We start from the raw sequence: 14,807 nt of genomic DNA, 5'->3' as shown, positions 1-14,807 counted from the left end.
ACAAACAGCATCGTGTAATCTGGAAGTTAGGTGCTGAATTTGGAACTTTATCTTTTCCTCCTCTGTTAATGTAAGAGAATCACTAGTATAACTTCCAGCAAAAAGAGTGAAGCCTGCACCTGCCTTGAGAACTGCTGGAGTTCACTCTGAAAGTGACAGTGCACAACACATTGCTCTTCCAGAGCTCCCATAAATAGAGGAAGCCAAGCATAACAGTATGAAAAGGTTGCCAAAGTTAATTTCAACTGAAATCAGCATTTACAATGCCTTTAAAACTTGTACAAATAAAATGTGCTGGAGGATAGTTAAAAATCACGGTGTTAGAAAGGACTGTAGATGTAACAGCTTTGTATGTCTACATTTTCTTCTCCATTTTTAGTTTACTAAGTTACGTGACTGAGGTACTGTTAAAACACTGATACATGCCTACTCCATGTGTTTCTTCTCTCTTAGAGCTCAGCATGATGAAGCTGCAGGCACTGGCTGCTGGTCTGTCAACTGAAGCTCTGGGTTCAGGTGCCATTAAGATGGATGAGTTCATGCTGCAGCATCCTGACAAAGGGGCTCTCAGCAGGAGCCGCGCAGCGCGCTGTTGAACAAGAGAAGAGGCAGAGATCATGTCTTATGGCATTGTGCAGCTCTGCCATGGACAGGCAACAATGATTCAATGTGTTTTCAGTTTTTAAAGCCATTACCTGTAGCCACAAGATGGCAGTTTCTCTTCATCCTTCTGTCACAATTGACCTAGGTTATTTCTTTTGATGTCAGTGATTTATACCTCTGCAACTCTGAATGGAGCTATTCAGGCCGTGCTTGCTGTACACACATTTAGTATTAAACCTGCCTTGCTGCATTAGTCTCTGAAAAGAATTGTTTTTCAGAGGTAAGTATGGCAGTGCTTAGTGATAATGAAATCTTCCTGAACATCCAGTATCCCTATGGATAAATCTATCATACCTATGTCATAGTAATACAAAAAGAATCCGCGTTTCACTTCAGCTCAAGTCAAAACCTCTCAGTAGCTCTTTATAGAAGCAATTCAAAGTAAATGATTTTTGAGGTAAACTAGCTTTAGGGATTGAAGCTTTATCCTGCTGAAGAACCACTAGGAATTTAGACCATTTCTTATTGACCATAAAATTGAAATCACTGGTAACATTTATGATCTTTAGCAAGGTTAATGTGCTGGGGAGGACAAATGCACAGGCAACATGATACTCTAATTACACCATGTTATTTGATGGTTTGAATTAAATCTCACTATCCCAGTGCTTCAGGTAGAACAGTGGCTCTGTGTGTGTGTGTACACAGGTATCTATGAAGATTTAAAAGGAAGGAAAAATTCAGGCAGAGGAGCTAAACCCAAGCCAGTTTCTCTGTGAAATACCTGCTACAGACTGCAGCAATCTTCTCCTGCAGGTGTTTGTTCACTTCCAAAACTACACCTTGGCTGTCTCCCAGAGCCTTTTTAAGAAGGTAACTATAAGTTATATAATTCTGTACTTCCTAAGTATACTTGCAACCTGTCTGGGAGATTAAATTCAGTGTAGATCAGAGTCATTCACTGCCTGTTACACAATCAGTACTAATTCATGTGGCTGTGCATGATGCAGGGCTGCCTACAGGTATTACTGCAGGAGGAATGATCCTGAACGTGCAGCCCCAGTGTTGTTGCACTGTCATCAAAATGGAAAATTCTAGAACATTCTTAAAAGACTTCAGATTTGTGAAGTTATTCCTATAGGTCCCTGCTGCAAGAAAAACCATGAGTTGTGTTGGCAATACCTGCTTATTCAGGAAGACCTGAGAGGGTCCAGTGAAAACAGTGAGCATCTGTCCATGCAAACACACATCTGGCTGCCAGATGACGGTACAGACACAGCTACTTTCACACAGCCCCGGTTGGAGGATGCCAGGCTCCAGTCACAGCCTGGCCCTGTGCAGAGCTTCACCTCGGCCAGCACCAGCTGCGGCATCCAGTGGCAGGGAATGGCTGAGTGATGTTTGACAGAATCCTCTCTTTACACTTCCAGTGGTTACAGGCTTTGCTTGGTGCATTTCTAAGGGTTCCCTATGGTAACAGTCCCCTTGTAATCTTATGGCCTGTATTGGATGGTTCTTTAAATTAGAAATACAACTTAACGATCAAACTGAACTTGGTAAACAAGGGATGTGCAGTAGTAAAATGAGCAAATAGCATTATCCATGGTGTAACCAGGACCTCCCTTAGAAAGGGGTTGCTCAGCACAAAGATTAACTTAATAAAGCACAGATTGCTAAAAAGTTCTAAACCTCTGAACACTTGGGTCTTCGTACTCACAGATACACAGAGGATAACACGGCTTCTGTATCGCTGCCTTACCTTGGTTTTTAGTTAAAGTGATAATAATCCACCCCTTCCTTCAAGTTCAGCATGTTCAGGTTTGTTTCAAATGCTCCACCTGTCAAATCCTGGCAGGGAAGAAAACCAGAATGAGCTCAACCAGACAAACACGTTTCAGGTTGTAACAGGCTTAGGTAATTCTGGTCTGTAGACCACAGAAGAAAGTCCTATTTGCAGAAGCAACCATAAACAAAAAGCCAGGCTCAGAAATGTTCCCATTCAAAAATTAAGTGTATGCTGAAAACCTGAAAGTTCAAACTAGTATTTTCAGGGGTGTCAGACAACTCGTTCTCATGCTGCAGTGTGGAACAGGAAGGCGATACCGGGCACAGCTCTGCAGGGTTTTTGCACATTTTGGTCCCTAATGGCATCATCAGAGAATGGACCAAGGGAGTGAGTTTGATAATACAGTGGTTTTGTAGATTCTGAACAAGAGGTAGCTTGTCTGATGAAAGAAACCTCTCATCAGGCAGCTGAAATACTTTGCATAGTGAAGGGTGTTTTGCTTTGAGCCCTAGTTACATTACCTGACCAGGAGCTGGGTGGGTTTCCTCCATGAGCAATTGTGCAAGGCAGTGATGATGGCATAGAGAAAAGCACAGCAACTGCAGTGTTTCTGAGCATTTCTGCTGAAGTTGTGGACCAGTTTTCAAACAAGATGTTGTATTACAGTCTCATTGTGAGGGCTTCACAAATTAAATGTGCTTTATAACAGGTTGCACAGATGTTTTGTCTAGGGACTTCCACCCACCATTATATGTAGTATGAAGAGTTAAATTAGTTGTAATATTACTAGCTTATCCAAGAGTTTATCAACCAACAGTACATGATAATGCCCTAAGGTACTTTCAGTTGGGCTTTACAACTCATAGTTATGATCTCAGAGTTGATCATAAAGTTGGGAGTGCTCAGTTAAAAGGAGACTGTACCAGATGAGATGAGATTCAGCTAATCAGTCTTTGCACAGATCCAGCACAGTGCTGGGATGTCGGTGTTTGTATCTAGATACAGGTTTAGTTACTGTCAGACTTTTTACTAATGTTTGCAACTAAAATGTATTTGCTCTTTTGCTTTAAAACTTCACTGTTACCCCATACACTGTGCTTTGCTATTTTAAATGTAACAGCAAAATAATTGCTGGTTATCATCTTCTAGTTATGTTACTAGGTCATTTAAAGCAGCTGAAATAAGAAAGTTGCCACAGCTGGGCACAGAAAAGGCTTTGGAATTGGCAAGGCAAAACCAAACAGTTTTTCAGGCCTGATTTAGAAACCAAAGCCTTTGTCATACATAGGGCTGCAAAATATGAGGAATAAATGAGGCCAGGAGATAACTCTATCTGCCCATTTGTGTATATAATGTTGGGCAAGAAAGTAAAACAAATCCAAGTTCCTCTACAGAAGCTGTCCTTTTCATGATTCTTAATACATCTATACTTAACACTGCTGTCCTAAATCCCTGAAATACTCTGCACAATCCATTTGGTTAAAAAGCCGTTCAATTTCCTAGTAAAAGGTTCTGGGAAAAGCTACCTGCAGTAAATAGAACGCAGTATTTGTAAGGAGCAAATGCCAGTTTCAAAGGTAGAGCAAAGGCTGAAGGTGGCACTCACCAGCTTCACACAGATAATGAAGGGAGGAGTTGCTTCTCTGAAGTGACAAACTGGAACTCTTGGTTTTGGTCTCTCCTGCAGGAAGAAGCAGTAAGGGCTCAGCAGAGGCACACAGGGCTACTTGAGCTTACTTGTAGAAGCTACTGAACACTAATGGGGGGAAACATTTTGAGGCTATATACTAAATAGCTGCTCGCTCGCTCATATGTTTCCCAGTTGGCTCGAGCACCCCCCTGTTCTTACCACAGTCTTTCAGTACAATTGAGTTTCTTTGCCCAACATTGCAAATGACACCAGATCTGAATTAAGAGCCTTCTGCTGTTGGAAGGAGAAGGTCTCACTCCTTCACCACTTTTTCTTTACTTCCAAGCTCTACTTTTAGCCCTTTCCCAAACAATTCCCTCTTGGATCTGATGGCCAGGTATGCTGCTCTAATAGCCTACCCCATAAAATAATATGGGGCTTTTTGGTAGGTTGTTCTTCTGCCACTTCAGTGAGCTGCATCACTTACTGTGCCATCAGACACATCAAAGCAGGCACCGTAGTGGGTACGAAGGAGAATCCTTCCCTCTCAGTGGGAGCTGTTAAATGGCTTGTGCCCAACTGGGACTTCACCATGGAGCCAAGCTGCAGAATTTGCTAAGGAATCACAACAGTTTGCAGTACAATCTTCTTCATAACTGCCCTGAGAGCATGGCTACATCTTAGGAAGCCAAATGCACAGAAGCTGTAGCAGTTGCACTGACAGTATCACTACACTGCTAGGTAGTGAGTCCTCAGGATTCCAGGTCAAAATCCCAAACTCCAGTTTCTTTCATGCAGCTGAAAGCACTCATCAGCTTCCCATTATTGTCCTTGATGGTACAGTTCCTATGGTATAACCACAAGCTGTGTATCTGAGGAGATGCCCCTCCTTACCTCAGTCCTACTCCCATCAGATACAAGGATCATGCAACCTCAGGGTAACTGATTCACAAGATAATTCTCACTGGAGAACCTTTTATTTGGGAGGTTCCTTTTCTGCCAGATCAGCTCATTGAATCCAGTCACCCCTGAGCCACAAGCCTGCATGGCCCATGGTAACACCACAGCAGGAGTGTGTGGCTGAGGGCAGCGCAGGGTCTGGCCACCCCAGGCTGCAACAAGACATTTTTTCCCCCATCTGGCTTGTTTATTGCCATCTAAATACTAGACTTCCTCATCTAGGGAATAAAATGCTGCTGCTTACAATTCTAAGCGGCTAAGGAACCTGCCAAAGTTCTGTCCAGATCCAGTATAACTACAGTACACAGGTTACAACTGATCACAGAAGCTTGCTTTATTTTAATGGATATTTGAATTTATCCATCAAGAGCCAAATTCTACTCCCACTTAGAAGAAAAAAACCTGTCAGTGAGGGCTGTGTGTTACCCTGTTACATCAGAATCCTTCCAAAGTGTATCTGGGTTTGTCTTTCTGAACTGACTTCAGTGAGGTCCATAGCTCTGGCTCCACAGTTGGCACTCCTGTATCAATCCCCAACAATCCAGTTTTCTGTCACAGCTTCCTTATCAGAATGAGTAGCCATACAAGCTTTAAAATCAGTTTGCCCAGACCCCTTTCAGATCACAGTACAGAAAGAACTAACCTCAGATTCCTCGTAAGTGTAGAATCCTTTTGTTATTTTCTTTCCATCCACATCACAAAATGCAGTTACCTGCAAAACAGAAATGGAGCATTTCAGTACCATCCCTTGCTACCATGCAGTGTATCTGTGTCAGTAACACTACATGCATGTGAATGAACACAGAAATAGGGCAATGTGCCTCAGTCCTCCTATGGAGCTTAAACAGTTACTAAATCCTTTCCAGGCGTACGTATCTTAAGGAGATGGATGCGTTTTGCAGTTGCCCATGAGTACATGATGTTTTTACAAACATGAGAACAGGGGATCTAAGCTACTTACTGCGTAAGACAAAACAACTACGAGATCTTCAACTTCATCCTCAGCAATGTGCCAAGTAAAGTACAACCAGAAAGTAGCCTTCTCATTTTGGCACTTGATTCCACTTACACCTAAGATTAGATAACACAAACCCTCCTCCTTCTGCCCACCGCAAGCTATCTACCACCAGATAGCTCGGTACTGCAGTCCTAACACTACTGCTCTGGATGCTCTCGTAACACCAGCCCCAATTCTAGGTCATAACACACCATGTGTGGGAATTCCTGTGGGTTTGGACTGAAAAGATTTGGTATTTAAACACATATCATTACTGCTTCATTTTGGTTCTTCTTACTGTAGTTATGGAAGCATTATCTGCAGCCCTGATTGCCAAATATTTTAGATGGTTTTCTATGTGCATTCCTCATAAATATATAGGCAGAATAAATGCAATCCAGACTACACAGTGGCCTCATTTTTGAACCAATAGGTTGTCAGTAACATAGCTCTGTTTCCCTCTGCCTTCCATTTGATCTACTCGTAATATCTACACCAAACTCTTACACTGAAGCAGAACAGTTAACACAGTTAAGAACTTGCAGAAATCAATTATTCTGGTGAAAGCTGGATAGCAGTTTTCCTGTCTTTTTAATTGCTGCATTAAAAATTGATTAACAACACTTACTGCTGAGAGAACGTGAAAAGCCCAACAGCTGTTTATTAATTTACTAAGAGAAGGCTGCAAAAGGCTGGCTCTCCTCCTGTGCCTGCAGACCTCTCTCACACTTTCTTCCTGTGATTTAAGATAGTTTTCTTTTACCTAAAGTGACCTCATTGGCTTTGCACAGAGGAAAACTCTGACACGAGTCATCACACTGCACTTGTGCAGCGAGCCACCTTGACAGCTCCAGGGCAAGACTGCAGAGGATCAGAACTGTGTTATAGGTGGTTCCAGGCAATGGCCAGACAGAGCTGTGTGCTCCTGCAATATAAAAGGTGTTTCTACATCAAAAGTACTTTGGAGATACTTCCCCTATCCAACAGAACAGTTTGCTACCCAAATCCTTAAAACATCAACCATTAACAACTCCTTCAAAAACAAAGATCTTTAAGCTTTCATTTTCTCTTGAACACAAGTTAATACACTTTACATCTCTGACCCTATTTCTGTGACCACTGTAATGCGTTACTGTGGCTAAAAACAAAAATCAGATGGTGTGGCCTAAGCACTATAAACTACATCACAAGATTCCCTGTATCCATCTTACTTATATGTCTATATACACACATGTATGTATGCGTGTGTGTGTATACTCTCCATATATATATATATATATATAAAAATATATATGTATATAAAGAGAAGCAAGTGGAAGCTACAGGAAAAGAGAGGCTTTGCTGTTTACTTTTCGTTCTGTGTTAACCACCCTTAAATTCTCCAATATCCTGCAAATCTGGCAGTGTTCAAGGCCAAGCTGGATGGGGCTTGGAGCACTCTGCTCTAGTGGAAGGTGTCCCTGCTCGTGGTAGGGGGTTGGGAGTGGATGAGCTTTAAGGTCCCTTCCAACCCAAACCAGTCTGGCATTCTATGAAGTCTCAGTTCCACTATTAATGTTTCACTGTCCTAGAAGTGTGCTCACTACAAACAAAATTCAGCAGGATAGGCCTTCACTGCACACCCAACAGAGTTCCGGGAGTAAACACAGTCCAATACATTGACTTACCTTCCAGTAACTGAACCTGGTTTTTCAGCTGCTTATCCTGCTGTACATTTTAAAAACCAAACCAAAATGCCAAAACTTTTGACATAAAGCAAAGTGAAATTCTGTCTACACTTAAATGTCAGTAACTGAGAATCCAGCTGCAAGATCTGTGCTGGAAAGTATCACACCATTCACCTTCCACACATTGCAATACAGTTAACAGAAACCTCTGACTGGTGCATGGATTTCTTCTTAACATGAATGAGGTCAGAGAAGCAAAGACAGTTCTTGTATCACCAGATTACTAATATTCACGATACTTCCTCTCATCCTGTGCCATAACTCTTACTACCATGAGCAGAAAATGCTGCAGCCAACTGCCCAGCCTCAGAGGATGCAGCACATGGAGCCCTTGCTAACTCCACAGGTCAGGCTGTGACAGATTCCTTTTGGAACATGGAAATGACTCAAACCTTTCTTTGAGTTACCAATAAGGCATCTCCATGTATAATTCCCAAGGGATTCAGCCAGCTTAAATCTGATATTTACAGTATTCTAAACCAGGTCAGACTTGAATGGGCAATTTTTCTGCCAGACTGTGCACCATGTGGGTGGCCAAAATGTAAGTCAATGTTTTTCTGACACACACCATTTATTTTCCAATTAAAGAAAATCTGTCTGGAGCCTAAATACAGGACTTGTGCACAGTTGTTTATCTGGACAGTGAACTTAAGGCATGAGGTTTATATGAGCTATTTACTTTATAGGATAAACCCAGAGTTACCTATTTATTTTCCTGCATTAATGAGCTTCTTTCTTGTATCTTTTATGAAGACCATCTATCCATACATGAACTGCTGTCTTGCAGGGAGGAAGCTATGAATTATAAAGCTATAAAGCAGTCTCAAGTTGATGGGGTTTCTTCTCTCCTTCCAGCTCTTTGGCAATGCCTCTGATAACATGACTCCACTGAAGCTTACAGAGTCCACAGCTCACACTTCAGTTTTAAGAAAATACATCAATGATTACGTATTTTGGTTCTGAACATCATTTGCGTATTTCCAAAACAAAGAAAAAAGACTGCTATTTCCCTCAGCTACAAATATCTGTTATATACAAGCTCTATAATTACTAAAAGTAATTTTTACAACTATGGATTGCAATATACATTAACAGCAGTGTAAGCGCAAAAAAGGAGAAAGAGTTTTTTCTCTTGTAAGGCAGAGTTCACACAGCTCAAAAGATAAGATATTTGCTCAACAAAAAAATCTCTGCTAGGGGAAGACACGTTTGAGGAAGATAAAGGCACTTCTCTGGCTGGTTCCTTTTAATAAACACAGCCCTGAGTGAAGGGACACAGAGGCTGGGACTACCAGACCTCCCTGTGGTAAAAGGATATTAATGGGCAGCAGATTAATCCTACTCCAAACATAGGACCTAAGAAGTCAGTGGGAGTGGGCCTGGGCTGGAGCTGTAATTACCTACCTGTGTGAGCTGTGTGACCGTTACATCTGAATTCAGAGTTTGTTTCCTACTTACCTTGTTTACTGCCCTGTTGGGCTACTGCAGAGGATACTTCCTTGCACTTCCCATTCCACTCACATTCCTGAATGGAAAACCTGACAGATTTTATCAGCCCAGTAATGTCCATTTATGGTACATGATCTTCACAGGATTTTATTCCCTCATTTTATTTCCACCTGGGGGCTGCCTTAGGTCTGCAGTGATCATTTACTGCAAGCAACAAGATGGAATCACAGCAAATGCTCAAGATCTGCTCTAGCTGAAAGGAGACAAGGCAAGTTTTACAATGGAGAGTGAATGACTCAGTAGAGCATGACAGGAAAAATGGACAAACCTCTTGATAAGTGGTCACTTGCACTGTCCCCTCTCCCTCCTCATTGCATCGACTGGTCTCATAAAATTATCTTTAATGACAACAACCTGCAAACTCTACAAAATCCTGTAGGAGCACATCTTCCCTGTTGCAATCCCTCCACAGCTCATGCAATCCTCCATCCGTTTTCAACTTCCGGTGACCCTGGTGATTCTTCTATTTGTAATTCTTTCATTCAAACTCACATAAAGCCTCGGGAACATGTTAATATACATCTCTGCAAAGTTACATCAATTTTGGCCATTCATGTCAAAACAAAGTAACTGAAAGCATTATGTTGCAAATTTAAATAGACACAGTTAATGACAAACAGAAGAAGAGACAGGCAGAAGCATAAACATCTTCCAGTACGCCACAACTGAAACCATGATACGAGGAAGCAACCCTCCATCACAGTCAGAGGGATTTTCAGTATCAGGGTGCTGCTTTTATCTCCCCACTGTAGCATTACAGCCGCAACAGAAGCTGTGGTTATCTACACTCCAAGCACACACTCCATGACTGTTTAAAGACACTATTCCATGACAGATAGCAGCATCGTCCCTCTTTGCACATACACATGCAACGTTGCTCAAGAGAATTTTAATATCAGAATCCAACATGCAAAAATAAGCTGCTAAATATTGTATGTACAAACTACCCCCTTACGACATAGAACAAACAACTGCCTATGTTCTCATTCCTCTAGAACAGGTAACTGCACCGCTTATTCCAGCAGCATAACCAACAATCATAACAGCAGCAACAAAACGCACACTGCACATCTTCCTGAACGGAAGCATTCACTATACTCCAAAACAAAGCCTCTATTTTAACCCATGGTGTTTTAGGATGCTTTACACCTGGATTTAACTGGAGCTTTCAAATTTCTCTTATTTCTCTTTTAACTCGTTTTCCCGTTGTCATTCTTTCATCCACAGTTAAGGTGAACGTAATAATTTTTCCTTTATTTACATTTCTTTGCTTTGATATGTCCCACTTCACTCCCTCATGCCGCCTTTCATATACTTTAGGGCAGTTAAATGCTACCAAACTTAAACAGTTCTTGCTTTCCTGAGTGAGCTGAAGGATCCCAGTTGAACTACACGGTTCAGAGATGTTGCTCTTTGAGAAAGGTGAAGAGAAAATAAAAGATGATTTTAAATGGTTCATGAGCTAGGAAAAAGGGTGCACAAAATACTGCCTCAAAGCTTTCAAGTTGCCACTGGTGGGTAGGGTTGTCATAGAGAAACTGCACGGGCTGGCTCTGTACTAGGGACTGTTTCCATGCCGCTAATTAGCCGATGCTTATTTCATCCCTTCCCTTCCTTTTCTGTTCACTACTTAAACGCTATTTTTAGCTATCGGAAATGACACAAAATGTTAATGCTGAAGTTCTCCTTTTAGCTGAAGTTTGGTGGAGAATAAAAGAGCAGACAAGACAGCTCAGAAACCCTCCAGGCATTTGTAGCATCCCAAAAACATTTGGTTTCCATCTTCAGCTGCAAATTATAGACAAGACGGATGTGTTTTAAACAAAACAAGGTCTGTTCAACTTCAGTCTTGCAGAAATGCTAATACTGAACCACTGTCAACTGCGTGAATCAAGACGGGGACAGCCAGGAAACAGAATTTCCCTAAGAATACTGAGATCCTGGTAATGAATTCATAAAAAACCCTATCAGTTGAATAACTTTTTTCTTGTGTTGCTTTTTAGCAAAAATACTGAGCCTTGGACTTTTGCCTGAACTCTTTGGAGACAAAGAATATTCACCATACAGATGTCTGCAGGAAAGGAGAGCATATTGCTTAGGTGTCCCTTTTCTCTTTTAATAGGGCCATAATTCAGATTCAGACTGTTTTCCAAACAAACTAAAGTAGTAATTTGTTACTAACTATGAACATCCACAGACTGCTGCTTCCTGGAATGGCCAAAATTGGTTCTTTCTAAGAAACAACGCTGTTCAGCATGCAATATATTTATACTTTCCAAACGTCCCACAAAACCCTTGTCAGTGTAAGAAACACAACTGCCTCATTTAGCAGGTTCTAAAAATACCAGAAACATTCTTTTTGGAAAAGATGTTTTCTTACATGCCCTAAGCTTGGCAGATCAAATGAATGAATTCTCTTCCTGAAGATTTAAGCGAGTTTCAGGGGTTTCAGTTGAGTTTCTTTTCACAATCACAAACGACACAAGCTGTATATAATAGTGTATATAATAACATAGTGTGGGTGGGTTATTGCTTATTCTAGGAGTATGTGTCCCAGATTTTCTACAGGTACTTAGTCCCAACCATGCTGTGCTGTGACTCCACATTCCAACTGAAATCAGTCTCATGACATCCAATGAAATTCCCAATCTCAATAAAAGGATGCAGGAATAGTGAAACAGAGCACAGGTGAAATTCTCAAGAGTCAAACCTGACAAAAGGATAAACCCAACTGAAATTAAATTTCGACAGTGAAATTATACAGCTCAGTTAAATTATGCAGCTTATTCTGGCAATTCCACCTGCACTTCAAAGGGTTTTAGACCTTTTAAGATCACACTGGTTTACACAACTGGACCTTCAGAGGAGAAAACGGTAATTGTATTGATGTAATACATCATATTTTGTCTTAAGGGCTTTTGGAATTGTAATTTAAAGGTGTCTATTTCACATAATTGATGAATGCATATCCCAGGGCCTCCATCTACAAGACAACACTAGATTCTACTTGTAGATTCAAAATGATACTGAATCTCCAGTGTTCTCCTAATTAACAGAATATATGAAAGCTTAGATCTTGTTAAGGTAGTCTTAAAAGGGTGAGACAGGAAATGTGTTTTATTGTTTTTAGGGCTGGAAAGGATAAAGCAACAACTATTTACAGCCTTTGTTCATATGGGATTTTAGCGTCTTTTGGCAAGAGTTGAAGATTAGTCACAAAATACCTGAAGGATTTTTGAGAAGTAGAACATGGAGTTGAACTACCTGCCTTTTACTGCTATTCATTTAGAAGAAAATGAAAACTCTCATGAATTACCTATTTTATGAATTTATTTCTTGAAACTCCAGCAGAGTAATCCCTTGATTAGCAAGTGGAGAAGTGACATGTTTTAACTACTTCTACAGCCTTTTGCCAATGACTTACTATGAAACATTAGGATATCATTTAAGCTTCAGTTTTAACTGAGATGGATAGACTAAGGGTCACTTTTGGAAAAGCTAGGAAGCTCCAATGGCAATCATAAAGAACCTGAACAACCACTTAAAACTACTGCTTTAATCAGTACAGACAGCATCAATTTCATCACAAGTTAGCTTTCTAAAAGTTAGGCCTCTATCCCACTTAGAATGATCCAAGTAACTTTCTGAAGCTATTTATCTTTATTACTTACTAAGAAAACCTCTGGATACTTCAGATAACATGTCAGACAGTGGATAAACTTCAATCACTCTGTGTAAGGTATTGAGGATCAGGCTGTGACTGCATTTCAGCAGCAGTTTTCTGCAGTACATTTGCAAAATGAGTCATACTTGGCATGTGCAATCGTGTCTGGTGTGTAAGCTTGCTCAATGTGTCTGCTATAGTATCCAGTAATGAATGGGTTAGTGCTCAATGCAGTATTTCAATATCAAACTAAAGCATACTGGAATATGTGCAGTTGTAACCTTGACAGAAGCAAAACAGTATCATGGCCTGCAACACTGCCAAAGCAAACGTTATGTAAAGGTCAGCTGGAAAGCACGTCAAGATCCAGTTAATTAGAACCACACTGTCAGTGCTAGCACACCAGGAATGACGGCTATTTCTTGCTGAAGGAGAGGTAAGATATGGTTCTTTGGCAGAAAAATAGCAAAAACACATCAGTATTATTTTACTCTTGCCCTTTTTATCATCTCTGCAGTGACATCTTCATATTATCATAGTGTTTGCTGAACAGGATGTAAAGTCCTGAATGAGTCACCTATAAAAGTAGGTGGCAAATGTTACCCAAAGCTAGAGAGGTGTTGTATCTTAATATCAATCTCCATTTTGGCTTGGCACAAAAAAACCCTACAAAACAAAGCAAACCCCCCAAAACCCCAACACCTCAGACAGTGAGACACTGCTACAAAAACAATACGATCTATTTTTTCAAGTTGTCATCTTTTCCCTTGGAACTGAATTTTCCAATCCTCGTCACTTTGCACAGAGAAATGCAATGGCTGGTAGTAAGTTAGTGGAATTCCCAAAGTGCTCTGCAAAATACTACTGAAAGGGAACATTTCCACAACCACCCCCCCCAAAGGCCGGGCACACCACACTGCATGACCACGGTAACTCACTACATTTAATGGACTGTTCTGTCCTCTTTGAGTGATGTAACTGATGAAAGACACCCAGCACTGAACCTTCTTTCCTCATTCCACGTGATGGCAATGAAAGAGGGGTGGCATTGGAGTATCGAGCAGGAAATTCAGGTTCAGTTCTGGTGAACTATTTACTGTATGAGTGTCCCCAGGTCCATTCATTTCAACTATGGGTTTACAAACCCACTTTATTCTTTTTCATATGTGTGTGGTCTGAGGGCCACAACATTAATCAGGTTTATATATGTATTTGTCATTTTGTCTTCCCATCCATATTTTTGAGAAAAGAAAACACATTCAGTAATAAAATGAATGTTATGGGGCTCTTTATAAGAAACAGCCATTTGACATTAGCCCTAAAGCATTTATCTAACAAAAAGTTATTACAGGAAAAAAAGTGCTATAAAAGGCGTTTAAACTCTCAGACAAACCTCTCCTGAGAAATATCTGCTATTGCCAAATACAAGTAACCTCCACATTTCCAACTGATTGTAAACAGACAGTCACATACAAGAGTTTCTACTTGCCCATTCGCCCCACCCCTGTTTTTAAACAATCAAGCTTTTCAAAAGGGAGTTACAGTAGAACTACTCCAGTATCCACTTTAGGAGCTAGGCAACTACTACACATGTATGAATAACCCTGGATAAGGTAGTCTGGTATTTTACCATCCAAATAAAGAGTTATTCTACTCACCTTGGGAACCTGGCTACTACACGGTTAGTTACACAGCAGCAGGCCATAAACAGTTTGACAGCGTGTCTGATCTATTACTGTGCTCAGTCACCAGCAAGCAGGAACACGGGTACATGTGTTGTTCTACATATACACCATACTCTCAAAGTAATACAGCATCTTAAAATACATTATGCAGAATAATAAGAATTATATTAATCATCAACTGGCAGTCTGAGGACAAAATACCTTATGAGAATTTCCCTTCAATATGTTAGCAGCAAGGAGGCATAT

The 14,807-nt window shown here is 40.7% G+C and overlaps 2 protein-coding genes across 2 annotated transcripts in view; one reads left to right on the top strand and one right to left on the bottom strand.

Annotated features, from left to right (window-relative positions):
• The window catches only part of TBCD (tubulin folding cofactor D), a gene marked incomplete at its 5' end in the record, with an annotated part of 121,702 nt that extends 121,148 nt beyond the window's left edge, over nt 1–554 (top strand). The window contains one exon of the mRNA XM_080629102.1: nt 454–554. Within this exon, the coding sequence (XP_080485228.1) occupies nt 454–465 (12 nt within the window). The 3' untranslated portion in view covers nt 466–554. The remainder of the gene's footprint in view (nt 1–453) is intronic.
• Nucleotides 555–2,370: 1,816 nt separating this feature from the next.
• The window catches only part of B3GNTL1 (UDP-GlcNAc:betaGal beta-1,3-N-acetylglucosaminyltransferase like 1), a gene marked incomplete at both ends in the record, with an annotated part of 112,667 nt that continues 100,230 nt past the window's right edge, over nt 2,371–14,807 (bottom strand). Inside the window, 3 exons of the mRNA XM_080629335.1 lie at nt 2,371–2,451; nt 3,996–4,070; nt 5,623–5,691. Coding sequence (XP_080485461.1) covers nt 2,371–2,451; nt 3,996–4,070; nt 5,623–5,691 — 225 coding nt within the window. The remainder of the gene's footprint in view (nt 2,452–3,995; nt 4,071–5,622; nt 5,692–14,807) is intronic.

Source organism: Psittacula echo (genome assembly GCF_963264785.1).
Source record: "Psittacula echo genome assembly, chromosome: 14".
NCBI lineage: Eukaryota > Metazoa > Chordata > Aves > Psittaciformes > Psittacidae > Psittacula > Psittacula echo.
The sequence above is the reverse complement of the archived record's forward strand: the minus strand, read 5'-3'. Positions and strand labels throughout refer to the sequence as shown.